Below are 26,704 nucleotides of genomic sequence, written 5' to 3'. Positions count from 1 at the left end.
AAAAAAAAAAAAAAAAAACACTCTTTTATCATTCACAATTTCCTCCACACAATTCATCACTAAACCCTTATCAAAATTTCTCCAAAACCTCACTTAAATCACCTCTCAAATACCAAAAGTACCCTAATAGTCCTAATTACAATATAAGCATTTCGCCCGAGGCGAAAACCGTGTGATTTCGACGAAAATCTAGACTCAAATACAAGTTCAAGAATCAACTACAAAGGCTCCTTAACAACACGGTCTTGAAACGTTAGGTAACTAGAACTCAATAGCTTCTTTAACATTGCTTTAGAGGTAATTTCAATAATGGGTTTTTCAAATTTCTATTGGACTACAATTATACAATTCAGTTTTCATATTCCATTGAAACTAGCCTTTAACACAGCATTACAAAGCGATAGAAGATGATACAATGTCTACGAGTGAAAGGTGAGTACTCAATTTGTAACAAATAGCAAAGTTTAGTACCTAGTCTTATACTTCACTCGTAGCTTATGACAAACACAGATTTTTATATGTGGCTGATCAAACCGTGTGTTCATCTATTAAAGAAGTTAATTCGTTAATGTTAAAGAAGTTACTTTGTCATATTATAGGTTACTCGTTGTGAAAATGGGAGTAGCATTTTTATTTGTTTTATTTATTTATTTTTTTTTTTTTGGGAAATTTGGTATCTATATTTTACTAAAGAAAATTTGTCAATTGCAGTCATTTAAAGTTTGTATATTGCGAATTGCAGCCATGTTAAAAAAATTATTGCAAATTGCAGCTAAAAAGTTCTTATAAATTGTAAATTGCAACCCGCATCAACTTTTTTAATGGTTTACTTGTCGAAAAATATTCAGTTAAGATTTTAGGAGGCATTTTAGTCCTTAAGTTCCTAATTGAGCTCAAAATTAGCAACAAAATAATATAAGTGTCTCGTTTTGTGTGACAAAAATGTATCAATTTGTGGGCAACTTTTTTTTGCTGTAAAAATGAGGCACTTACGTTATTTTTTTATTTTTCTTCTAATTACGAGCTCAATTCGGATTCTTAAGAACTAAAATGGGTCCTAAAACCTTAACTAAATATTTTTCGATGGTAAACCGATAAAAAGTTAATTTCGACTACAATTTGCAATTTATAAGAACGTTTGGGCTACAATTTGCAATTTTTTTTAAATGACTGCAATTTGCAAAATACTAACTTTAAATGGCTGCAATTTACAAATTTTCCTTTTAGTAAGTACATGGCCAAGGGAGGAAGGGGGTAAAAAGTTGGTGTTTAGTAACCAAAAAAATTTCTTTAATTTTATTAATCCTCCGTGTTTTTTTAAGTGTTATAGTTTGACCGGCACATAGTTTTAGCAATTTAATTGACTTAAATAAAATACTTCGTAAGAGGTAAGTGGGATAGTTGGAATATTAAAAAATTGTACTCCGTAAAAGAAAGATAGTGGGGTTAATAGTTTATTGAAAAGTAATGAATGTGAAAGGAAAGATATTATAAAAAAAAAAAGTAGTAGTGGGTTTGGGTGGGAACCACGAGAAGAGAGTGATATAATATTTTAATGTACTTTTTTGCCAAAAAATAAGTGTAACACTTAAAAAAACATGGCCGAAAATGGGACTAACACTTAAAAAACATGGCCGAAAATGGGACTAACACTTTTTTTTTTTTGACAGGAAACACGCAGAAATATTAACTCATGCTGTGAGCATCAAAAATTACAGCAGGCATAATACTCTCAGGGAGTTCTTCTAGCCACACACACATAACATCAAAATCCTTGCTAATATGAGCAAGATTGTGAGCCACCCTATTCCCCTCCCTCCCAACATGAGTATAATAAATAAAAGAGCAAGATTTAGCAAGACATAAGATGTCTTTAACAATCAGACCAAAAGGAGAGTTCTCAACAATATTGTTCTTCAAGTGGTGGTATAATTTCAGCAAGTCAGTCTCAAGAGTAATCTTCCGAAACCCAGCATCGATTGCGATAGATAAGCCATGACGAGCTGCCATTGCCTCACCAACATCCGCATCATAACTCCCTTGAGCATTCCAAACCGTTGCAGCCATGACATCCCCTACCGAATCACGCACAACCCCTCCCAGCCCAGTAGTTCCCTCTTTGAAGCACGCAACATCAGTGTTTAGCTTGTAAAAACCAAACTCTGGGGCAGACCATTTGTGAATCACGACTTGGTTATTACTCACTTGAGAAGGCAGAACAACATTAGCTTTTTCGAACTCCCCTACTAACCGCATAGCTTTATGGATCACATCCTCAACTGAGATCTCTTTATTCTCAAACACCCAGGCATTCCTCCTAAGCCACACACCCCATAATATACACCACCAAATATTCCACCAGTTCATGTTCTTATTCTTAGACAAAAGAAAAGAACAGAAATCTCTGAAAGATAAAAGCTTACCTCTGTCAACCACAAGTCGAAGAGGTGATGCATACCATATAGCACTCGCAGAGGGACATAAAAATAACATATGCATCAAAGTTTCAGAAGCATCCCCACAGACCTGACAAATATCCTCCCTGCAAATACCCCGTTTAACCAAACCATTCTTGACAGGCAGCCCATTGTGAAGAGCACGCCAGCCAAACATCTTTATTTTTGGAGGAACTTTGGCATTCCACAAATTCTTCCAGACATCAGAACACAGGGGAGCAGAAGCAGAAGGGCTTGCATCTCTTTTATTCTTCAACATAGCATGGTACACACTCCTAACTATGAACTCACCCTTTTTTGTAAACTGCCAGACCCAGTAGTCATCATCCGCAAACTGAGCAAGGGGAATGTTCATAATTTCCTTGATTTCCCACTCCACAAAATAGCGATTTAGCATATTTTGGTTCCAGACACCCTCATGAAACAGCTCCATAACTTTCCTAGGAGCAACATCATCAATTTGCAGCCTAGGGAGAACTTTGAACTCCGGTAAATTTGGCACCCAAGGGTCCTGCCAAATCTCAATAGAGTGTCCATTCCCAACCATCTTTCTTGCACCCATCTTGATAACATCTCTAGCAGACATAATTGAACGCCAAGTGAAGCTAGCATTGGACATCACTTTGGCATCCATAACATCAGAGTTGGGAAAATATTTTTGCTTCAATGTTTTAGCCATCAGTGACTTAGGCTGATTCATGAGTCGCCAGACCTGTTTGGCTAGCATAGCCTTGTTGAACGTTTGCAAGTCACGTATACCCAAACCTCCCTCACCTTTAGAAGATAAAGTACGATCCCAGGCCACCCACGCAATTTTATGCTCCTCCTTCCTTTGGCCCCAAAAGAACTTCCGACACATTCTCTCAATCTCATTCAAAATGCTCACTGGAATATTGAAACATTGCATAGCATAGGTAGGAATAGCTTGTGCAACGGACTTAATGAGAATTTCCCGACCCGCTTGAGACAAGTAACCCTCCTTCCACCCTTTCAACTTCTTCCAAACCCGATCTTGAATAACAGAAAAAATCCTTTTCTTAGAGCTGCCAAGGTAAGTTGGAAGCCCAAGGTATTTGTCATGTCCTTCCACGGCCTTAAATGATAACTTCATCTGAAGCAAATTTTGTTTTTCTTGTTCAACATTTCGGCTGAAGGAGACCTCCGATTTTTCCATATTCAATTTCTGGCCCGAAGCCGTTTCATAGGATGCAAGGATATCAAGAACATTGTCCACCTCCTCATCATTAGCTCTAACAAACAGAAGGCTATCATCTGCAAAAAATAAGTGGGAAATTGGCTCCACTTTTTTACCAATCTTCACTCCATGAATTAATTTTCGTTTCTCAGCATCTCTAAGAAGAGTGGATAAGCCCTCGGCGCAAATTACAAAAAGGAACGGGGACAAAGGATCCCCCTGCCGAAGGCCTCTAGAGGGAAGGAAGCCTTTAGACGGTTGGCCGTTGACAAGAATGGAGAAAGACGCCGAGGTAACACACTTCATCACATTTTCAACATATGCAATCGGAAAGCCCAATTTTCTCATCATTCGATCAAGAAAAGACCATTCAACACGGTCATAAGCTTTACTCATATCCAATTTTAGTCCCATATACCCAGCTTTACCAGTCTTCTTTTTTCTCATGTAATGGAAGCATTCATAGGCCACAAGAATATTATCAGAAATCAATCTTCCCGGAACAAAACCACTCTGAGATTCATGAATGACATCCGGCAAAACCAATTTCAGTCTATTTGCAAGCACTTTAGTCACAATCTTGTAGAGCACATTACACAAACTAATCGGTCTATAATCAGCAGGAGATTCACATTCTTTTTTCTTAGGAATGAGAACAATATAAGTATGATTAATAGACTCGATTTCACCTCCATCATTCAAAATATGCAAGACTCGCTCAATTACATCCGGACCAACAATACTCCAAAATTTTTGATAAAAGAGTGCGCACATACCATCGGGTCCGGGGGCCTTCGTTGGGTGCATTTGCATCAATGCGGCATGAACATCTTCACCCGTAAAAGGAGCAGCCAGCAGGTTAAACATGTCAGCAGAAACACGCTCCTCCACCAGATCAATAACACGATCAGAATCCACCTCGCAAGAAGCACCAAAAAGGGACTTGAAATGATTAACGAGAACCTCCGAAATTTGTTCCTCATCATCAAAAATATTTCCAGCTTCGTCTCGAAGAACATTAATGCTATTCCGTTGGGCTCGTTGTTTGGCTTTGGCATGAAAGAATTTAGAATTTTTATCGCCATTTTTAAGCCATTCTTGCCTGCTTCGTTGTTTCCAGTACAGCTCCTCCCTATCTTCCAGCTCATCTAACCGATCATCAATGGCCCTCATCTGAGCAAGAGTCTCTGGGGTTTGATCCTCGTCCATAAGTTGAGCCATATGCATCTTACAGTCTCTCATCTCTTTGGCGAAGATCCCAAATTTTTCCTTACTCCAGCTGCCCAATTTACCAGCGGTTTTCACGAGGTTAGCAGCCACATCGCCTCCCCCATCCCAAGTCTCACGGATGATCTCAGCACAAGACTCGTCCCGTATCCACATCTCTTCGAATCTGAAAATTTTCCTCTTTTTTCTCTTCTTAACAGAATACACTCGGTCTTTGACACATAACAGCAAGGGAAGATGGTCTGATTTTCTTTTTTCCAAGTGTGTGACAAAGGCTCCAGCAAACATGTCTTTCCACCCCTGGTTAACCGTGAAACGGTCAAGCCTTTCCTGTAAATTGTACACGCCACCTCTGTTGTTATTCCACGTGAAAGGGTAACCAATAAAGCCCAAATCAAAAAGCTTGCAATGGTCAAGGGCATCACGCAAATAAGCAGCTTCGTGGTACTTGAAATCAGCCCCGCCTTTTTTCTCCGTTGACCACAACATGAGATTAAAGTCTCCACCGCACACCCATGGCATTTGGTCATCTTCATACAGTCTCACCAAAAGCTCACCCGTTTTATGTTTATTTTCATCCTCCGGGTGCCCATAAATGCCAGTAAAACGCCATTCATCCCAATCATCACACTTAATCAAAGCATCAATATGATTTAAAGAGTAAGACTTAACATAGACATCCCACTCACTTCCCCATAGTAATGCCAATCCACCACTCCTTTTTATCCCTTCTCCTTCACAGTCAACTGCAATCATACCACTGAATTTTAGTTTATTTTTTATTCTCTCCATTTCACCTTGTTTGAGTTTAGTTTCCTGTAAGAAAACCAAACCGGGATTTTCAGTTATGACAACACGCCTAAGCGCATTGACTGCACGTGGGCTCCCCAACCCACGACAGATCCACGATAAAGTGTATCTCATTGTTCACCGAGAGCCCATGAAGTGGGGCTCGCCACATGTTCAGCCATTTCAGTGTCAAAATTTTCTGCCCTGCTTCCATTATATACTACCCTTTTCTTCTTACTGTTCTCTAAATCAACATCCATCTCTTTCTCTTCATTATTATCTCCCTCTCCCCTTGTTCTTTTATTGCCAGTCATAGTACCAAGGTTCTTTATGTTACTGGATCTGTCCTTGATGATACGGACCTTTTGCTTTTTTGTAGTAGGCAGTTTCAGAACGCCTACTTTCTCTACATTATGCTCTCTGACTTGGTTTTCATTACCCGCACTGAAATTAATCACATTTGTTTCTATGTCAGAAATTCCAGAATTAGCAATACCCACCTTAGCTGATGACGTAGGGGAATCAATCTGCTCAGCATCATTTTTGTGATTGGGAGATGTCTCCTTATTTGAGTCTAAGTCACAACCATCTAACTGATCAAGAACAGCAGAAAGTTGTTCCTCCTGCAATTTCTTTTCGACTTTTTTTGGTCTGGTGATAAATAACTCTCTGGCACATTTTGCATTTGCAGCAAGCTCCTGATCCCCTAATTCTTTGTTGACATTCTTCCACGGAGACGCTTTCATCCATGCCCCATATTTCAAGGTTGGCTCATCTTCTTCACGGCATCCGTCACAGTCCTTCACCCCATGGCCAAGTCTACCACAAAAGAAACAGAACAAAGGAGGCTTTTCGTATTTTATCTCAAAAAATTCTTCTATGCCCCCTCGCATTTTCACCTTGACCTTTTGCAATAAGGGTTTGTTAACGTTTATTAAAACCCTTATTCGCACCGATTTGTCTATTCCCATACATCCAGCATTCTTCAGTTTAACAAATTTGCCAATTTTGTTTCCGATTGCTTTAACATTCGCAATGTTCAACCTACCTTTAAAAGGTAAATTATACACTCTCACCCACATGGGGATATCACATAACTTCATATCGAGGGGTTTGACATTATCTTCCATCTCACCTAGTAAAATAGCATGTTTATCAAAGTGCCATGGTTGTTCCTCAAGAACCCTTTTCTTATCCCTCCAATGGTGAAATTGGAAGACAAAGGTGTTTTTCCCCACATTGCTTATTTCAAGTCCGTGCTTCGGTTGCCAGACCGTCTTTATAGTTGACATAAAAGCATTAGCATTTATGCTTCTTTCCGTCCAAATCTTTCCCACAAGACCCAACTCAACCCTAGCATCCTCTTCCTCCTCATCCCCCACTATCCATTCAACTGCCTCCTCTGAAACATTCTCCTCCGTTAGAACAGAGTTATTTATCTTATTCGCATCATCCTTTTTTTTGTGTTTTTGTTATTATTTGAGCAAGCGATTGTTCACTAATGCCCACAATCTCCTGCGAATTGGGATCCGACGCCATGACAGACCACAAAGAAACAAAAGAAACCTTTAACAAAAGGAAAACCCTAGCAGAGAACTAGACAAAAACCCTCCCAAGGAAAACCTAGAGGGAACGATGGGAGCTCCTCAATATTTCTTGAAAATGGGACTAACACTTTAAAAAAACACGGAGGGAGTATTTATGTTACTTCCTTTGTTTTTATTAAATGCATTACTTTAAGATTAAAAAAAAACCTAGAGATTTAATTTAGGTGAAATGAAATATTTTCTACGCACTCGGGTGTAGCATGCTGCGGAGGCTTTAATTGAAGTTGAAGAAGAATATTTGAGCGCGCCAATGCGTGTAATTTGTTTGACGAAGTGGGGTTCACAAGTTAGTGGGAAGCCTTTAATTAAAGTTTTCAAAAAACTTTCAAAGTGGTGCTGTATCTGTAACTCCCAACTCCCAAGTCCCAAGTCCCAACACTCTCTTCCTCCTCAAACCCTCGCTTTAATTCCCACTTTCACTCTTCTTCTTAGTTAATGCGTTCTCTTTCTTTCTTTCCACTACAATCATGCTGCTCCTCACCAATTTCATTTGCACTGTATGTTCGATTCTTCTTCTTCTTCTTCTTCTTTTTTTTTTTTTTTTTTTTTTTTTTTTAATTATTTTTATTATTTTTTAATTTTTTGTTATTTTATAATTTTCGTTTTGCATGATCACATTATACAAGTAATTTACAAACTGCCCTAATTTCATTATACTTCAATTGCGTTGTGTTATCTTTATTCAATTAGGTTTTCTACTTCAATTCTTCGTTACACCATCAATGTCAAGTTTTAATTGTTGCTGCCATTTTATTCATTATAATTATAATTTGTTGCTACTTTTTTTTTTTTTTTTTAGTGAGACAAACTTAACGCTGTTAGGTTTAGGATGTAATGAAAAAAAAAATAATCAAAATGCTAAGAATTTTAGAGCAATTTTATTATGAACCAATACCTGCTTTGACTAATTGATCTTAAGCCGAATTATGCCTATTATTATTTTCACCCATTCATGAACTTTTTAATTTAAATTGAAAATAGGCCATTTGTTGGTTAAACTATTTTCAAATAGTTCGAACTCCAACGCAAAATTTCTTAGATGGGGGGAAATACTCCTCTATTCTAATGCATATCTTCATTTTTATAAACAATAGCCAACTATGATTAAACATATCAACTCTGAATTATTCACACAAGTTTGTGAATACTTCTTAGAAGTTGGAACACAACTAGCTTCAACAACGATTCAAGATGTTAACTACTTGTTTATCTATTCATTGTTATATTTATTACTTGTTGTGATTCTGAAGGAAATCATCTCTTTGATTTCAGGTTTGGGAAGATAACATGTTCTCACAATGCTTTACTCATCTATATCCTTTGTCTAACACTACACGAGTTTTTTTTTTCTTGTCCCTTGCTGTAGAAGACCATTTTTGCTAGGTGGTTATATTTTCAAATGTCCTTAACATTAATTACAGTATTTGGCAGTGGAAGCAATGCGGTAACTCTCATTTTGATTGCTGGCATTTGGATCCTGCAAGGGGATGCCAGAGGAGGAATCAAGGTTTGCTTTTTGCCCCATGCTAACTTTTTATGGTTTATTTTATATTTTGGGAAAAGACTTGTAATATTCATTTCATTTATGTTGTTCGAATGAATTTAATTTAAATAGATGCACCTGCCTGGGAGATTTATTGTAGTTTTGCCTGCCCTTGAAGCATGTGTGTCATTCTTTGACATGGTATTGATTCTGTGGGACGGATATAATGGTCACAGATTTTTGTACCATGATTTGATCTACAGATGCTCTCAGTTGTCTGTTTGGGTATGTTCTTTAATATAGCATGCTGTTAATTAAATAACATTGTATGTTCTCGAATGATATTTTGTTGTCAAACCATGACATTGCAGATTACCATTCTTCTGCTATCTAGGTGTGATTTCTGGTACACCCTATGTTGCAGTCGCCTCTTGTGTTTTTGGTGGATTGTGAAGCCACTTTTGCTAGTGCCTCAATTGCAGATAGTCATATCATCATATGAGGTAAAGTATCTGTTTCCCTTAGTACAATGGGAAGTTTATTCCATTTTTGCACCTGTTCCAACACTTTAATGGTTGTTTCACTATTTGGCTATGTATTCAACATATAGCTAAGCTGCTTAGCATACAGACTTTGTATTTAATGAGGTAGGTGTGAATTGTAGTGGTGGTCTGTGGTGTTGATGATGCATGGCATTATTGAGTATGTTGACAAATATTTGTGTCATGTTATTGTTAGTGATTGTGTAGGGGTATTGGGTTTTCTCCATAATAGCAAGTGTTATCTGATGGACTGATGCTACTGTGAGCATGAAAGATGTTAAATTGGTACTGTGAGCCGTCTCTTTAAGGGTTTCTCCATGATTCATCTACATTATCAAATTTTTTATGCATGAAGACAATTTAGACGTTCTTGCATATTCTTTAAGAGTGGGTGTTATGCCATTCTGAGAACGTGAAATTTCAAATGCATTGTTTCTGATACGTGACTAGGCTGGTCTGTCTTGTAAGCTTCAAATGATAGAATTTTTTGTGTTAACTTAAGTCAAGACTCTGGATACTCTAAGCTTATACAGCTGATCCCATACTTGCACAGTGGACCTAGTTTCAGAAGGGTTTGCTGATTGAATAATAGGGTTGGACAACCCTGCATATCAAGTATTGCATATTGTTTATTTTCCCTAATATTATTAAACCGGATTAAAATTTCAGTCTTTGATAATTTGACTAACAATGCAGGTGTGGTGGACTTTTAAAGAGTGCTTAAATTTTTTACTGGACATGGCATTTGGAGTATGTCTAAACGTTGTTAGAATAAGGCAAAATTCCTGTTCCAGGTACCTCTTACATTAGTTTGATGTCTTTAAACTCCAAAGGCCTTTCCTGCGCTTCTTAACTTATTTTCTTTTTTAATTTTTTTTTATTGTTATCCAGAAAATTTACTTTTATAAAAATTGTTATTAAAAAAAGTACCTTTTTTGTATGTTATAATGTTAAATTGTTTGATAGTTGTGTGAATATGGTATGTGTTGTTTGTTGAACAAAATATAAACTCTAGAATATGAATAAGAATCTTTTTACTATGATGATTTGCAGTCTCTCCCTATTAGTTTTGTGACCATGGGGTGTTCATGAGTGCATCAATGTACTCATCTTATGCTTATCCCCTTATTTTCTCTTTCTAGCCCATTGCTCAAATTGCAAAAAGAAGTACTGTCATGTTCTAGCTATTCATTTAATATCTGTTGGCCAACATGGTTTTGGGCACTAGCTACCAGTTCATATGCAAAAATGTTTTCCCCCTATTTAGAAATCGTCTCTTTTTTTGGTGTTCCCCTTTAGCAGGAGTGATAATCAGCTGGAGGATCCTCTACTGTCACATGACCTTGAGGAAGGTTACCGTAGGAATTCTGTAAGTACCCTCTATTCTTATGTATGATGGTTGTATAGTTGTATACTGATATATGATGTGTTTAATTAATTGAGCTTTTCTCTAGAGATTTTCATGAGTGTAACGAGCTATATGCCTATATTCTCCTAGAAGGTTTGTTATTTGAGGAAATTATAGTTGAAGGTAGAATAACCGATTTTAGATGGGAATAATGATTTCTTGCTTGTCGTATTCAGACTTCAGAGTAACAGGGTTTTTCTATGCTGATTTTCACATTGACCCTCAACTTTAGTAATCTTCCAAAGAATGAGATTTGTAACTACTTGTAAATAATTACCTGTTTCTTTTTTCTGTGAAAGGGATCAGTGAAAACCATTTTGATGCTCATGACATTCAGCAGAATCAAGCCAATAATGGATAAAGGTGTCATGAAGCAGCTTACCTTTGAAGAATTGCTTGATTTGCCGTCGGATATGGATCCCTCTTCCTGCCATAATTTCTTGCTGACAAGTTGGCGAGCTCAGCAGATTATTAATTGCTCTAATCCATCATTTTTCAAGGCAATTTGTTCTTCATATGGATGGCCATATCTTCGCCTTGGCGTGCTAAAGGTATTGTCAGCATCAGTAGAGTTTTTTTTGTTAAGTTCATAACGTGCTAATATTAGTTTCTAATATGTGTTGAATTTTGTTTGATCACTCTTAATCCAATTATTGATTTTAGAGAAATAATCTATTCTCTTCAAAGGAATTCTAATGAGATTTATTCCAATAGTTTAATCATGTCATTTTTAAAAAAAAAAAAAAAAAATTTAGAATAGAATTATAGTTAAAGTAGATTTTAATGAGATTTGGACGTGCAAAAGTCGAGTAATCACAAAAGTAGGTCTCTTTCCAAATGTCATGCTAGGGAAGATGTTTGTTAACCCATCAACTTTTTAGTAAATTAAAATGCAGTAGTTGTTTAAATGCAGTAGTTCTTCTTCTTCTCTTTTTTTATTATTATTTTTTTTTTTCCGGGTAATTTCTGTTAACAACCTTCTTCTGCTTATGTACTGTGGACAGGTAATAAAAAAAAGTCTTGCATTGGTTTGTTACAAAAGATTGCTACATTCTTATTTAGTTGAAGATGAATATTTGTGTAAACCGTTTCCTATTTTACCGTAATGTGTGTGTGAATCAGGTGTTCAATGACTGCATTGGGTTTGCTGGACCTTTGCTTCTGAATAAGTTGATTCAGTTTCTTCAACAAGGTATTGTAATCCCCTATTGAAGTTGAAGCAGAGGATGATAGTCATAGTTTTTCCTCTAATCCTTTTTTCTTTCTATTTTATGAATATGTATAGCCCCTTAAAAGGATTTGTGATGAATGGTTCAATTTTTAAGAAGAATACTACTACCTCCGGTTCATTTTACTTGCAACAATTTCCATTTTGGGGTTTTGGGGTGGTTCAAATTACTTGCAACAAATTTTTTTTTTCCTTATTTGGTAACTTTTGGCCTATAAAATGACATATATGCCCTTACTTTTTTTCTTAAACACCCTTATTAAATTACAAATTTGATTTCATTAAATTAAACCCCAACCTTAATTAATTAAACTCTCATCCCATTTAATATTCTCTCTCCTCCTCCAACCCCATTTTCATGGTGGCTTCATGGTGTTACGAGCGGCGAGGGGTTGCAGTGGGTCGGGTTTTGCGGTTTCAGATCGGCGGGTTTCGTAGGTTAGTTTTGTGGGTTTGGTTTCATGGGTTTGCTGGGTTGGTGAATCGGCAGTGCTGGGTTCGTGGTTGCAGATCGACAGTGGGGGGGTTGCAGAATGGCGGCGTCGTGGGTTTGATTCGTGGGTCGGGTTTCGTGGTTTCAGATCGGCGGGTTTCGTGGGTTGGTTTCGTGGGTTTGGTTTCGTGGGTATGGTTTCATTGGTTTCGTGGGTTTGGTTTCGTGGGTATGGTTTCATTGGTTTGGTGGATCGGCAATGCTGGGTGCGTGGGATGGTGGTGGTGAGTCGGCGGGTCGCTGGGTTCGTGGGGTGCTGGGGTTCGTGGGTTGCTGGGTATTGCCTGGGTTCGTGGGGTGGTGGTGGTGCGTCGGCGGGTTGCTGGGTGCGTGAGGTGGTGGTGGTGCGTTCGACGGTTTGCTGGGTGTGTGAGGTGGTGGTGGTGCGTTGGGGTTTGCTGGGTGATGCTTGGTGGTGTTGGTGACTTGATGGTGGTGGGCTATTTAATTAAATTAAGTTTGAATTTGTTTTTTTTTTTTTTTTTTTTTTTTTTTTTTTTTTTTTGGGTTAGATTAATAGTTAATCACATACCCTTATTTTGCCATAATCATGTTTTCAATCTTTTGCCTTGGTTTCCGAAAACTTGTACTTTGTTGCAAGTAAAATGAACCGGAGGTAGTACTATACTTTCATTGTGAAATATACTTAAAAAGTTCAAATGTTATTAAAACAGTGAGTATACTTGGCTATACCTTCATCGTGGCTTGTTGGTCTCTGGATTAAACCTCCGCTGTTCAAAAGAACAATAGTGAAGCTTGTGAAATATACTTTAAAATTCAAATATCATTAATTAGTCTGTTAGATAAAGTTCCTATCACCTTAGGTCCCCAAAATATAAGCTACTAGGATCCCATAACTTAACTGTTGTCCAATTTACAGGTAATTATCTGATTTCAAGAACCTAAGTTGACAAGTCCAAGTTGGCGTCCCCCCCCCCCCCCCCCGCCCCCGCCCCCCGCCCCCCGCCCCTCGTTGGTGAGGGGTGGGGGGGGGATGCAATCTTGCTAACCTGCTGTACAATGTATATCTTACCTGTGCTTCTCTCTGTGTATCTAGGTTCTGGAGGGGTGAATGGATTTCTTCTGGCAGTATCATTGGGTTTAACATCTTTTTTGAAGTAATTCTTACGCCAGTTTACAATATTTTCTAATAGGATTCAAGTCTTTTTGGATTTTAATCTACTCATTATGCCGTTATACTTCTGGGAGTGTGTTTCTGCTAAGGAAATATTTTTGGCCTTGGGATAGTTGAATTTATTTCTCTCAATATTGTTTGTCATTCCTTGTTTAATTTTGCAGGTCAGTTCTTGATACACAGTACACGTATCACCTTGCTATTTTGAAATTAAAGCTTCGAGCTGGTATAATGACCGTAATTTATCAGAAGGTGACTTTCCAAGACTGTTTTATATATATATTGAGCTGGTATAATGACCGTAATTTATCAGAAGCTATTGAAGTCATCATGTGATATTAAATGACTGAATAATAGATGCCTTGAGTGATTACATAGTACATATACAATGAATCAGAAGATGTGTACTTTGGAATGGACATATAACTTACTACTAATGGAAAAATAATTTAAAAAGGGGTTAGAGCAGTTTAATTTTCCCAGACATCATGATTTGACTCATAATTCCACATTAATATATTTGATTTGTATTTGCAGTGCCTCTCTGTCAGTCTAGCAGAGAAAACAAACTTCTCTGAAGGGGAAATTCAGACATTTATGTCTGTTGATGCTGATCGAACTGTTAACTTGTGTAACAGTTTTCATGATATTTGGAGGTAGTGTTTATCATGAATGGCTTCATTACCTGGATAAGAGTCATAAGATTGATTTTCCATAGGGTATTAAGCTTTATCAACCTCAAAATCTGTCTCTTTGGTCATGTGGAAGCTATTTCTAGCTATGTTCAGCTTTTGATATCTTCTAACACTAATATATTCCCTTAAGTTACTATTTTGAGAAATGATTTTTTCTACTATCATGCGCACCTATTAAGGTGAACTTGTCCCTTTCTTTATATCGCACGGTCCCTTATGACGATTCATGTTAGCCGAACCCAAATCATTTTGGGACTAAGGCTTTGTTGTTGTTGTTGTTGTTGTTGTACAAGTGAATAAGCTTAGAGTCTTTTGATGCTGCATGCTAGCCTGGTAAGTACGTTAAGGAATTTATCTGGTATTAGAATTAGGTATGTAGATTCTTGTTTCTAAGTATAGCTGAGGAGAAAAAGGGATCATTTAGTACGCTGCAAAGTACTTGTAAAGGGATGAAATAAAGTGGAATTTATTTAGTTTTCGTTTTTCTTATTTGAGTAGAGAAATAGATGTTGGCGAGTATGATTGTAGCTGATTTGCATCTTGTAAAAGATGAATTAAAATTATTGAGTTTCTATTTAAATTTGTTTTGTCCTTTTGTGTTTTCCACAAGATGATCATACTTGAACCTTCATACCTTTGTATTGTAATTGCAGCTTGCCTTTACAAATTGGGATTGCACTCTATCTTCTGTACACTCAAGTTAGCTTTGCTTTTGTTGCCGGTATCACTATTACAGTTTTGCTTATACCAGGTCAGATCTCCTTAAGACATGTTTCTCAATGATTTTTAACTGACGAATGTATAATTCAGTGTCAATTGTCAAAGTCATGCATACTCTTCAGTGGAAGCTTCTACTGCCCCATAGAATATTTCGTGGCTTACTTGTTACATTATGTAAATGCACTAGAATTTTATACTGATTGTTGTCTCCCTGTGAAAACCTAGATTAACTTTCTGATACAAGCACAGGACCTGGTATAGGGTTTACAATTATGACAGTTGGTAATGAACCGACTCAGGGGAAGGTCTAATATTATTCTTTTAGTAGTCAACATAGTTAGTATAATGAAAGGGCATGTTGAATATTGTTAGATTGAAAACATTTTGGAGAGGTCCAACCTTTTAAATGTTGTCTAGGGAGAGAACAAGCCTCTCAAAAGCTTGTACTATCCAGCTATAATCCTTCTTATTTTCAGAGTTTAATGCAAATATCCTGTTCTTGTTCCTTTGAATTTCTGCTTTTTCCAGTTCGTGAGCTTATTAGTCAAAATAATCATTTTCATCTCCTTAGAATTGTCCGTATTATGCTGGTTTAATACACAGTATGGTAGTTGAAAGGAGGGAGGAAAAATCTGAGTTGTAATCAGCAGGGATAGAATGGTCAAGTAGCACAGGCTGCGGTACACTGGTTGTTGCAATGGAAAATCTTACCCCTGAGGAAGCCATATGGAAAATGCTACTGTTTTTGAGATGAAGTTCCAAATCTTGATCCTTGGTGTCAAGGATCTTTTCAAGAAAGGGGTAGTCTGATGCAGGGTTTACAGTTTGTTTCGTTTCAGTACTTCATTTCATTTCCTTTTTGTTTTCAACCATACTAAGATATTTTGAGTCTGAATTGCAGTTAATAAATGGATTGCCAAATTAATAGCTAATGCCACTGACAAAATGATGAAACAGAAAGATGAGAGGTAAGTAGATTTGTTTGTTTTGTTTTGCAGTTTTGTCGACCATTCCATTTCTAAGCCATAGGCCACGTTTTATCGAGATTCAATTTTAAGAAAGTGAGTTTAAGTATCGCAGCTATCCTTCATTATTCAAATTTGTACATCTCTGCAACATTAGGAGTATGTGAAAGTTCAAAGTCAAATTACTAAATTTAGAAAACAATGTATTATTTTGGGTTGGTTTAATAAGAAATGTGTTGTGGGGACAGAGAGAATGTAAAAGAAACTAGAAGCTCTGTCATCTTCCAGCCATTTTACTTTGATTGGATGGCCATCTTGTGCTAGTGTCAAAGCCAAGTCTATCAAGTTTTTATTTTATTTTTTATTTTTATTTTTTGAGAATGAAATCATGTATAATGATTCACAGCAGAAAGAGCAAGAGAATTAAGCTTGATCACGGTATAAGATGCTTTACACCATAAATGTATGTTGGTTTGAAGTTGTTTTTGTCTTTTCAACGCAGGATTAGGAGGACGGGCGAACTTTTAACTTATATTCGTACATTGAAAATGTACTGCTGGGAAATTCTCTTTAAAAACTGGGTGATGGAGACTAGACGTTCCGAAGTTGCAAATTTATCCGTATGTAGATAATGCTGCTGCTCCTTTCTAGGAAAAATATTTTTTTTATGTTTGATAACCATTCTTATGTTGTTCACTATATTAGACGCGAAAGTATCTTGATGCTTGGTGTGTATTCTTCTGGGCTACAACACCTACTCTTTTCTCGTTATGTACGTTTGGACTCTACACATTAATGGGGCATCAGCTTGACGCTGCTACGGTATGATTTGTAGTTAAAAGAGGCTGCATCTCTCTCTCTCTCTCTCTCCCTCGCTTATTTTCCAACAGAAAGCCAGCTGGATTTTATAGTTTATTTTTAGAACATCACTCAGTTGTCCCGTTGTTAATTGAAAAAGTCAAATACAAGTAAAACGTATTGATTCTCATATACACGCCCAACCTCTTGGAAATGTAAGGGGTTGGAAGCTACTCTGAAATATTTGTATAAAATACAACAGGCTTTTGGATAATAATATGTGATATTGTCAACTGAAAATGGGCACTAAAATGAAAAGTTCAGCAACTTGTGTAGCATTTTCAAATTAGAATAAAATTACTCATGACTTTGGTATGACATGTGCTCGTCTTGGTTATCCCTCTTCCAGGTATTCACTTGTGTGGCTCTGTTTAATACTTTGATTTCCCCTCTGAATTCATTTCCCTGGGTGATCAATGGATTGGTTGACGTAAGTTTTCTGTGCAATTGTCCCTAAAATGCCAACTCCCTTAGATTTTGCTAGTTGGTGACTGATGTGTTTTCCTAACATATTCTAGGCCTTTATATCTACAAGGAGGTTGAGCAGGTTCCTTGCTTGCCCTGAACATAGTCTAAGCCGGGGAAAGAGCTCTCTTCTGTATCCAACTTGTTCGAGTGTCCATATTGATGATGCCTTAGAAGATAAGGCTATTACATTTCATGATGCATCCTTTTCATGGTCAAATGAACATATTATAAAGGACAGTTTCAGGCTGGATAATTTGAATCTTAGTCTTCCGAAAGATTCTTTTGTAGTGATCGTCGGAGAGGTAACTATAGACATGAGATATTGTGATTCTGTTCACTTGTTCCGTAATTCTTGTCATTTGCATCACTTGTCATAACTCTCTGAAACATTGCAGATTTGCTTCTGTTTGTCTTGAAAAGCTGAATTCAAAACGCTTTTTTTTTTCCAAATGAACTAGAATTAAGTTTAAAGTTAAGCTCATATTTGGTTTGTACTGTACAATAAGTTTATCAAAGCCTAGGCCCAAAGATGTACTGAGTTGGTTGCTTGAGCTACTCTACTCATTCTAAGGCCTACCTGTTTGGACTATTATTATTATTTTTTTTTTGATGAGAACACCTCTTCATTAAGATCCATTTCACTCTGATTATATGTAACAGGTTGGCTCTGGCAAATCTTCCCTGTTGAATTCAATGCTAGGAGAAATGAATATCATTGAGGGATGGGTACATTTAAATGGTTCTACAGCATACGTGCCACAGGTTTAACATAAGAAAAAGAATTTCTTTCCTGTTTGAATATGTCGTTATTCTTTTTTGGTAAACCAATCTTGGAACTCGCAGGTGCCTTGGATTCTTTCTGGTACTATACGTGAGAACATACTCTTAGGGAAGGAACATGTTTCAGAAAGGTATAAACTTAACTGATATGATTATCTAATATTTTGCAGTTTAACTCTCCTTCTCTGTCCAATTACCCTGAAAAATTGGTACAAGTTCATGTTTTCTCCTGCTCTCTTACTTCACAAGTATCATAAATTTAAGCTTATTATTTATGCCAAGCAGTTTCTTAGTGGCGAAAATAATCTGATTTTGTCTTTTGCTGTAAGATACGCAGAAGTGCTCAGAGCTTGTGCTCTGGATGTTGATATTTCATTGATGCCTGGAGGTGATATGGCTTATGTGGGAGACAAAGGGGCCAATTTATCTGGTGGACAAAGGGTCCGCATAGCTTTGGCAAGGTGAATATTTTGCTCGCTTTATTTCTGTACTGGAAGGTCTGGAACTTTATATCATGCCCAAGTTGGGCATCCCTATGCATGCCCGGTTTCTTCCTCATAAAGTTCCCACAATTGGCAGGGCTATCTATCACATGTCAGATATATTGTTGCTTGATGATGTCCTAAGTGCTGTTGATGCGCAAGTTGCCCGATCTATATTAGATAATGTCATCCATGGTCCTCTTATGAACCAGCAAACACGTGTTCTTTGTACACATAATATTCAGGTAATTATATTCAGCTCTCTTTCCAAGATTTTGTTAATGATTGCTCTATGTTTCTTTAATTATAAACTCCTGTTCTTGACTATACATGAATCATGATTTTTTGGTAAGGTTGCTTAATATGGTAAAGTTGGGTGCATCATAATTATGCTTATTGAATTTATTATTCTGTAGAAGAAAGGGTATCAGAGTAGATTACTCGTTACTTGACAATTAAAATTTCAACTATGACTGAATGATTGATTGTGAGCAGAATCACCGATTCACTTTTCTGTGAACTATCTTCAATTTCGTATTCAGTAAATCAGCTGGTATTCAATTCTTTTCTACTACTGAAATCTTAATTAGACTACAGAAAGAAATTAATATTGGTCATATTTTATTTACAATTAATATTGCGTTTTCAGAGGGGTCCGGTTGCTAAAAGTCTTGAGACCCTAGGGGATACATCTTAGGGTCATATAATGACGTTTGGAACCATATATGACCATTATATGTTGCCAAAAATGTCCGTGGTAGGCTTCAGTTCACGAAATCGGTGCAAGTTTGGAATGGGTAAATTGACCGTTTTAAGGCATATTGGATGGTTCCACCCACTCAATTGGACTACCGGAGGGTATTAAGGACCATGGAAAATATCTCATCAATTTTTATTCCCGGGCGAAAAAAGGTCAAAAAATTCCAAAATTGAAGGCTATTATCCACGCTTTTTGAGGAATTTTTGAGGTGACGGGGCCCGGTGGCGAAAAGTCTTGAGACCTTAGGGGAGACATCTTAGGGTCATATAATTCCGTTTGGAACAATATGTGACCATTATATGTTGTCATAAATTTCCGTGTTAGGCTTGAGTTCACGATATCGGTGCAAGTTTGGAACGGGTAAATTGACTGTTTAAAGGCATATTGGATGGTTGCACCCACCCAAATAGACTCCCGGGGTGTATTAGGGTCCATGGTAAGCATCTCGACAATTTTTATTTCCGGGTCAAAATAAGTGCAAAATTGTCCAAAATTGACATTTTAACAATAAGACACCGATATAGATGTCCATAAAGGACCAAGAATGAATTTTGACTCTATTTTGAAATTCATGAAATATAGTAATGTCATATAAGTGTAATAATGTGATGTGATGTGACTTTAGTGATGTGAGGCAACATTTATTTTTTTATTTATTTGGCTCGTTGGGAAACAATAGTTAAAATATTGCAATTCAAGACTTTTGTAACAAAGATTTTTTTTTTTTTGAAATAGATGAAAATGTATTTTGTATAACCTTATTTAGTTATTTTCCTTAATTGTTATATTAGAATAAGTCCGAACACTTATTGACTTATTGTGGTTGGACTACAGGTGTAAACTGTTCTTATATGTGAATCTGGTAGCATCATTGTGCTAAACAGATTTATTAGTGTAATCTAACTGCTGATTTGGTAACACTGTAATATAATGGTCTATAACTGGTGTCATGGAATGATATGTAAACAAATATACACTACTATTTTTACTTGAACTGCAAGTTGAAAATCTGCTACAACAATTTAATGTAAAGGAATGACCTTGCTTTAATTCCTGACAGAAAAAGTCTCTCGAGTCTTGACTATTACATGGCTGTCTTTGTAGTTTGTAGATCTTTTTTCCACCTTTCTCTCCCTTGCCTGCACCCCTTTTCCCCCAGGTTGTCCCTCAATTTACAGGGACAACCTGTCATAGATGGTGTCCATCTCCAACACCGGTATATCTTCCTATGCAGTGTGATTCCTTTTTTTTTCTTTCTAAAGTTATGTTTGCCAACTAGCAGTGAATTGTTAAGATTTAACATGCAAGTATTTATCCTTTTGTGAGGTAAAGATGTTAATTATCAACCCTTTTTCATGCAATGTAATATTAATATTCTTTCCCCTGTTGCTAACAAGTAACAACCCAAGCTTGTGACTTGTATTGTCCTTTAATTGACAATTTATTTGGAACTTTTCAGTAATCATGTTTTTCTTGATGTTTTCTTCATTAATTTAGTCTCCCATGTTCCTGCCAGGTAAAGTAGGATTTGCTGATGTAAATATTTACTATGAGTAATAAGTTTTATTATATTTTTAATCTTAAACTTAAGGTTTTTGTATTTGTGTAAATGGAGAAGCAATGGAAATGAGACCATATTCTAATGTGACAATTTTTTTTAATAAATTTTTATTTTTAAATATGTTCTCCTCAGGCTATACTATCTGCAGATATAGTGGTGTATATGAGTAAAGGCTGTGTAAAGCTGGTAGGAAGCCCAGCAGATTTAGCATCATGTTCTGAATTTTCTGCACATACAGCATTGAGCCCATTGCTGCCTGTTCAAAATCAAGAAAAGAGTGTAGAGTCTATTTGTGAAGTTAACGAAAACTCTAGCGAAGAGAAAGAATGTATTCAGATTTCTTCTGAAGCAGAGGAGACCGTTGAACTTGAGGAGAGGAAAGAGGGCAATGTGGAGCTGGCTGTATACAGGTAAACAGATACCCCAGTCCCCAGTTTCTTTCTTTTTTTTTTTTTTTATAATTTTTTTTATTTTATTTTTATAATTAAATTAAAATATCTACTGACATGATTGATGTTCTGGATTGTTTGTCCTAATATGTTTATTTATTTATTTTTTTTTTTTTTACTGGGCTTAAAATTTCTGCAGAAAATATGCGGCCTTTTCTGGCTGGTTTCTTGCTTCCCTGATACTGATCTCTGCTGCTATGATGCAAGCTTCGCGTAATGGAAATGATCTTTGGTTATCATATTGGGTTGATACAACTAAAGGAAATGACAGAACACATTATTCATTAACCTTCTATCTGGTACTTGCTTTAAAAAAAATAGAATTCATCTTGTGTAATGTTTCAACTGTACCTCTGCTCTCACCCTTTAATCCGTCATTTATTTTGAAAATCTGAACATTATTTAAGAAAATAGCGTGTATAAATCAATGATAGAATTCAGCTGCTTTTAATTCTTGGGCTCAACTATATTCTGTATTTACCTGCGCACTAACTTTGAAATTGTAAATCTTAGAAAAACAACATGGAAAATCGCAAACAGTGTATAATGGCCCTAGGTTTACTATAATATGCATAGCTAAAGCTGGTGCTTGGAGCACCCTTGGCTACCAGGAGGAATGAAATACTTGCTAATCTTAATTAATGACTTTATGACTTATATGCTTTGCATAATATTTTGAAGACATTACCTAACTTTTTGTTGCCTCATCAAAATTTCAGGTTATACTGAGTGTTTTCTGCATATTGAACTCTGTCTTGACATTGGTGAGGGCTTTTTCATTTGCATTTGGTGGTTTGCGAGCAGCTATGCGGGTTCATGATTCACTACTTAATAATCTTGTCAACTCACCTGTGCTTTTCTTTGACCGGACTCCTCGTGGAAGGATTATCAATAGGTGTGATTTGAATATTTGATCCTTGTTGCGAGTCTCTAAAGTTTAGATATCAGTAACTGTATCTTCACATGCTTCCTTTTGTAGGTTGTCTTCAGATCTTTATACAATAGACGATTCTCTTCCATTCATTTTTAACATTCTCCTTGCCAACTTTGTTGGCCTCTTGGGGGTTGCAATAGTCTTGTCATATGTGCAGGTGATGTAACTAATGGTTTGGCTTATTGTTTGAAGATAATTTTCCATTTAAATAGTGCATATTTAACTGAAATTTTACTCCCTAACCTGATATATGCACTTCTGCAGATTGCTTTACTGCTTTTGCTATTGCCCTTTTGGTATATCTACAAGAAGCTGCAGGTATTCTCATGCTCCTTACTTCTATATTCCATACAATACTAGCTTTTTTAAAAAAAAATTGTTGTTGAAATCAAGGCATGGCTTTATTTCCATGCTATAGTTGATTTCAATTGTTTCCATGACCCGTTACGGAATATTTAGTTAGAGAAAGCAGAAGCTTTAGATTGAATTTCATTGATCTCAAAATTTTGTTGAGGGTAATGGAGGTAATTTCTCCTTGATCCTGTTCCTGTACCTTTGATTTAGCGTACTTTATCATGCTGAACCTGGCCATCTTTCATGTTCAATGCTTTGATTTTGTCACTGTAGAATATAAGATGCTGTGCCAACATGAAAACCTTTGTGATCTTTCTCTAACAAAAACGTGATTCCAATTGTTAGATAAGATAAGCTTCCTGTTCCCACTGACTTGCATTATGCTGCAGAGTGGGGGAAGCTGCTCTTATGTAATCATCTTTCAACGCTCCAGACATCTTCAAAACTGCATACAAGTTTTAACTTTGTTGGTAGAACTTGTTGGCACAAAGGGTTCAAGTTACTTTTCTTGATGTTATTCAGAACTTGTATGATGCATGCTTATCATACACTCGTGAATATAATGGTGTTTGGGAAATCATTAATTTGTTGATAGTACTTGTTTTGTTTTTCCACTAATATTACATTATTTCTGAATTATGTTATGATCTATACTCTTCAGTTTTATTACAGATCAACATCACGTGAATTGCGCAGGCTAGATAGTGTTTCACGCTCCCCAATATATGCATCATTCACTGAGACGCTAGATGGATCATCTACCATAAGGGCATTTAAGTCAGAGGTACTATATGAGTCATGACTATATGCAGAAATTAATTGGCTGAAGAGTAAAATAGTACTTATTGCAAACATATTTAGCAGTCCATTTTCTCATTTTTCAAAACTATTATGACGGGGTCATTCTACCTTTGCATGCTAGTGTATTAATTGAGTGAACCATATACTTTAATTTTTAAGTGGTCTTTTTGAGTGAAAGTGAGGACTACTTTGTTTTTATATATTTTTTGGTCATTATTGCCTAATATATGTTATTTCATAAAGAGTTATCTCTTTGAGTTTCGAGTTTTTTAGTTGATTACTTTGCAGCTATTTTTGGAAGGTAGAATTATGTAATCTTTACCTTAAAAAGTGATATGTTTACGGCTTTTGTAAATTTCTTACTGGATCTTAAGATGAGGACTTGAGGAGGCAAGGTGCCTTGCACCACTTTAAGTTAGGTACTGCACCGAAAGGGTAAACATAATTAGCAATTGGTGGCTTAATTCACTATGTTTATGTGCTGTTCTTTTGTTTTCTTTGTTTATGTGGAGGGGTCAACTAATAAACTAGTGCTTAACTAGTTAGTCTTCAGATTTTTGAAAAATCAATTTATTAAATCATATCATAAGTGGCTTTTGAGGAAGTTTTTTTGAAATATATGGGGCAAGGGGAGTGATGTCTTATGAGGAAGGTTTTTTTTATTATTTTTTTCTTAGTATTTCAGAGACATAATCTTTGTGATATGGTTGCAGGAATTTTTCTTCTCAAAATTCACCAGTTATGTAGAGATGTATCAGAGAACCTCCTACACTGAAATAACAGCCAGTTTGTGGCTTTCCCTGCGACTTCAGGTCTTTCTCAGTGCTAATTAAATCTTCTTGCTTCAGACTTATTGTTGATTGTAGAATGCTCTCTCTCTCTCTCTCTCTCGGGTGATTTAAGAATGACTAATGCTCTATATATTGTGTGTATTACTAGTTACTACTGATAAAAAGACAATTACATTCATTACATTTTATTAAGTCCACATCTTCTCAGTTTTCATGCATTAGCCATTTCATATTTCAGTTGTTGGCAGCATTTCTCATCTCATTTATAGCCATTATGGCTATTATTGGATCTTTTGACAAGTTCCCTGTTAGTATGGGCACACCTGGGCTGGTAAGCTTTCACCTATGTTTAACCTCTGTACTGTACTGTACTGTTTATAAGCTAATCAAACTATATAAACTTCTTTTTGTTAACAGGTTGGCTTGGCTCTGTCTTATGCTGCTCCAATTGTTTCTCTGCTGGGAAGTTTCTTATCTAGCTTCACTGAGACAGAGAAGGAAATGGTTGCTGTTGAAAGGGTTGTCCAGGTAAGATGTTATGCCATTGAGACTCTTTTAGCTGTTGATGTGTGTACTTCAACCCATCATCTAATTCTCCACCATCCTATTCTTTTCTGAATAAAGTTTATTGGTGCATGAATTTATGTATATAATTACTCTTGAATTGCTAGTATATGGACATTCCTCAAGAAGAACTTTGTGGATCTATAGCCACACCTAGAGATTGGCCTTATCAAGGACGGATTGAGTTTCAGAATGTGATTCTCAGATATTTGCCTTCTCTTCCTCCAGCATTGTGTGACATATCATTTACCATTGCAGGTGGAACACAGGCAAGCCTTTTCTTCCTCTTTCATATTTGTTTTGTGCACAAAGTTAGCTTTTCCTATCATCTATGTGTTAAAATTGACAAGTTTGTTACTGTTGAGCAGGTTGGAATTGTTGGTAGGACTGGTGCTGGAAAATCTAGCATTGTTAATGCTCTTTTCCGTCTGAGCCCAATATGCGGAGGATGTATATTAGTTGATGATGTAAACATAGATCTTGTTTCTGTTAGAGATCTTCGCTCAAGATTTGCTGTTGTCCCTCAAAGTCCTTTCTTATTTCAAGGATCTGTGAGGTAAAGTTTAATTAGAGATTTCAAATAAGAGCTTTGCTATATTTCTGACTGATCAGGTTGTGTATTATGTCAACCCCAAGTTAATACAAATTGTGCATAAATGTGCTCTGTACATGTCTGCAATTTCCATATTTCTGATGCAATTGCCTTAATTGCTTCAAGTGGCTAGAAATGTTAATTGTATTTAGTTTATTTATTTATTTACTAGTTTATTTATTTATTTATTTTAGGGAAAATTTAGATCCTTTCTGATTGAATGATGACATGAAACTCTGGGAAGTTTTAGAGAAATGTCGCATCAAGGAAGAGATAGAAGCAGTAGGTGGGCTGGATATGCAAATAAAAGAGTCTGAAGCATCATTTTCTGTTGGCCAACGGCAACTTCTTTGCCTTGCACGAGCACTTTTGAAGTCTTCCAAGGTTGGCTGCATAAAGTATAATCAAAAGTAGTTTGAATTTTTGAAACACATGCTATTACTATGTTTCTATGATTATAATCATATTAGTCTTAGTTTTCTGCATCATGTCAACCGGGAACTTAGTAACCAAGTTAATGTTTGGAAGATGAAACATACCAGTCAATTAACATGATTGGATAAATGTTTTATGATATTTCAGGTGATGTTCTTAGATGAATGCACAGCTAATATTGATATACGAACAGCTTCATTACTACAAAATGTCGTATCTAGTGCATGCCAAGGAATGACTGTAATCACCATAGCTCATCGGATTTCTACTGTCCTGAGCATGGATGATATATTTGTTCTTGAGAAAGGAACTCTGGTAAGTTCACCTTCACCCTAGACATCTTATAAATTATACACAGTTCATCATTTAATCATTTTCCTATTTTTACCATACACTAAGTGGCAGTTAGGTACGCACAATTTATAAATTTATGGCAGCCCTTATGATCCTTTAGTTCAGTAATGTAGCTCATAGGCATCTGTCATTCTCAATGTTTTTTTTTAATCCTTTTTAACTGCTGTGTGGAAGTTGCAGAAGTTTCTTCGTTGACATTTTTCTTGATTCTAATTATATTAAAATTTGATCCAAGGTCGAACAAGGAAATCCACAGATTCTGCTTCAAGATGACCACTCAAAATTTGCAGCCTTCACTAGAGCTTCATTAATGTAAGATCATCCGGTGATGGATCCACTCAAAATTTGTTGCCTGTAGATTTGTGACTGTCAAGCTAACCAGAAGCTGCTCATACTCTTTGCCGAATTACTTGAGCGGTCTGCACTAGATATGTATATACAGTCCTGTCTTGGGGTTAAGATATATTGAAGTCATAAATATCTGATCCAAGTTCTGGGAAGGACTTTCTACCACAAAGTGCTAATTACAATCCTTTCTTGTTTATTGTACCTTGATTATTTCTTTTCAATGATAAAGG

General features: G+C 36.4%; 1 protein-coding gene across 2 annotated transcripts; it reads left to right on the top strand.

Moving 5' to 3' along the window:
- The first annotated feature begins 7,630 nt into the window (after nt 1-7,630).
- On the top strand, nt 7,631-25,717 carry LOC145559226 (ABC transporter C family member 13-like). 2 transcript variants are annotated; one of them, XM_081620665.1, is made up of 34 exons: nt 7,631-7,771; nt 8,547-8,588; nt 8,695-8,781; nt 8,890-9,042; nt 9,129-9,260; nt 9,996-10,093; nt 10,599-10,668; nt 11,007-11,258; nt 11,830-11,899; nt 13,486-13,546; nt 13,728-13,815; nt 14,101-14,219; nt 14,912-15,009; nt 15,880-15,946; nt 16,446-16,563; nt 16,649-16,765; nt 17,151-17,231; nt 17,320-17,571; nt 17,930-18,031; nt 18,113-18,180; nt 18,379-18,510; nt 18,629-18,776; nt 20,985-21,262; nt 21,441-21,600; nt 22,021-22,196; nt 22,281-22,392; nt 22,500-22,553; nt 23,251-23,373; nt 24,104-24,202; nt 24,420-24,512; nt 24,599-24,709; nt 24,853-25,014; nt 25,114-25,301; nt 25,532-25,717. In XM_081620665.1, the coding sequence occupies exons 1-34, from the start codon at nt 7,742-7,744 to the stop codon at nt 25,551-25,553; spliced, it is 3,963 nt and encodes a 1,320-aa protein (XP_081476791.1). In that variant the 5' UTR covers nt 7,631-7,741; the 3' UTR covers nt 25,554-25,717. The 2 variants fall into 2 exon arrangements, 1 of the variants encoding a protein (XP_081476791.1); XR_014092684.1 differs by lacking the exons at nt 24,420-24,512; nt 24,599-24,709; nt 24,853-25,014; nt 25,114-25,301; nt 25,532-25,717 and having other exon boundaries at nt 23,262-23,373; nt 24,104-24,164.
- Nucleotides 25,718-26,704: the final 987 nt, after the last annotated feature.

The sequence above is a fragment of the Chenopodium album genome, chromosome 9 (assembly GCF_948465745.1).
Source record: "Chenopodium album chromosome 9, dcCheAlbu1.1, whole genome shotgun sequence".
Lineage (NCBI taxonomy): Eukaryota > Viridiplantae > Streptophyta > Magnoliopsida > Caryophyllales > Amaranthaceae > Chenopodium > Chenopodium album.
The sequence above is the reverse complement of the archived record's forward strand: the minus strand, read 5'-3'. Positions and strand labels throughout refer to the sequence as shown.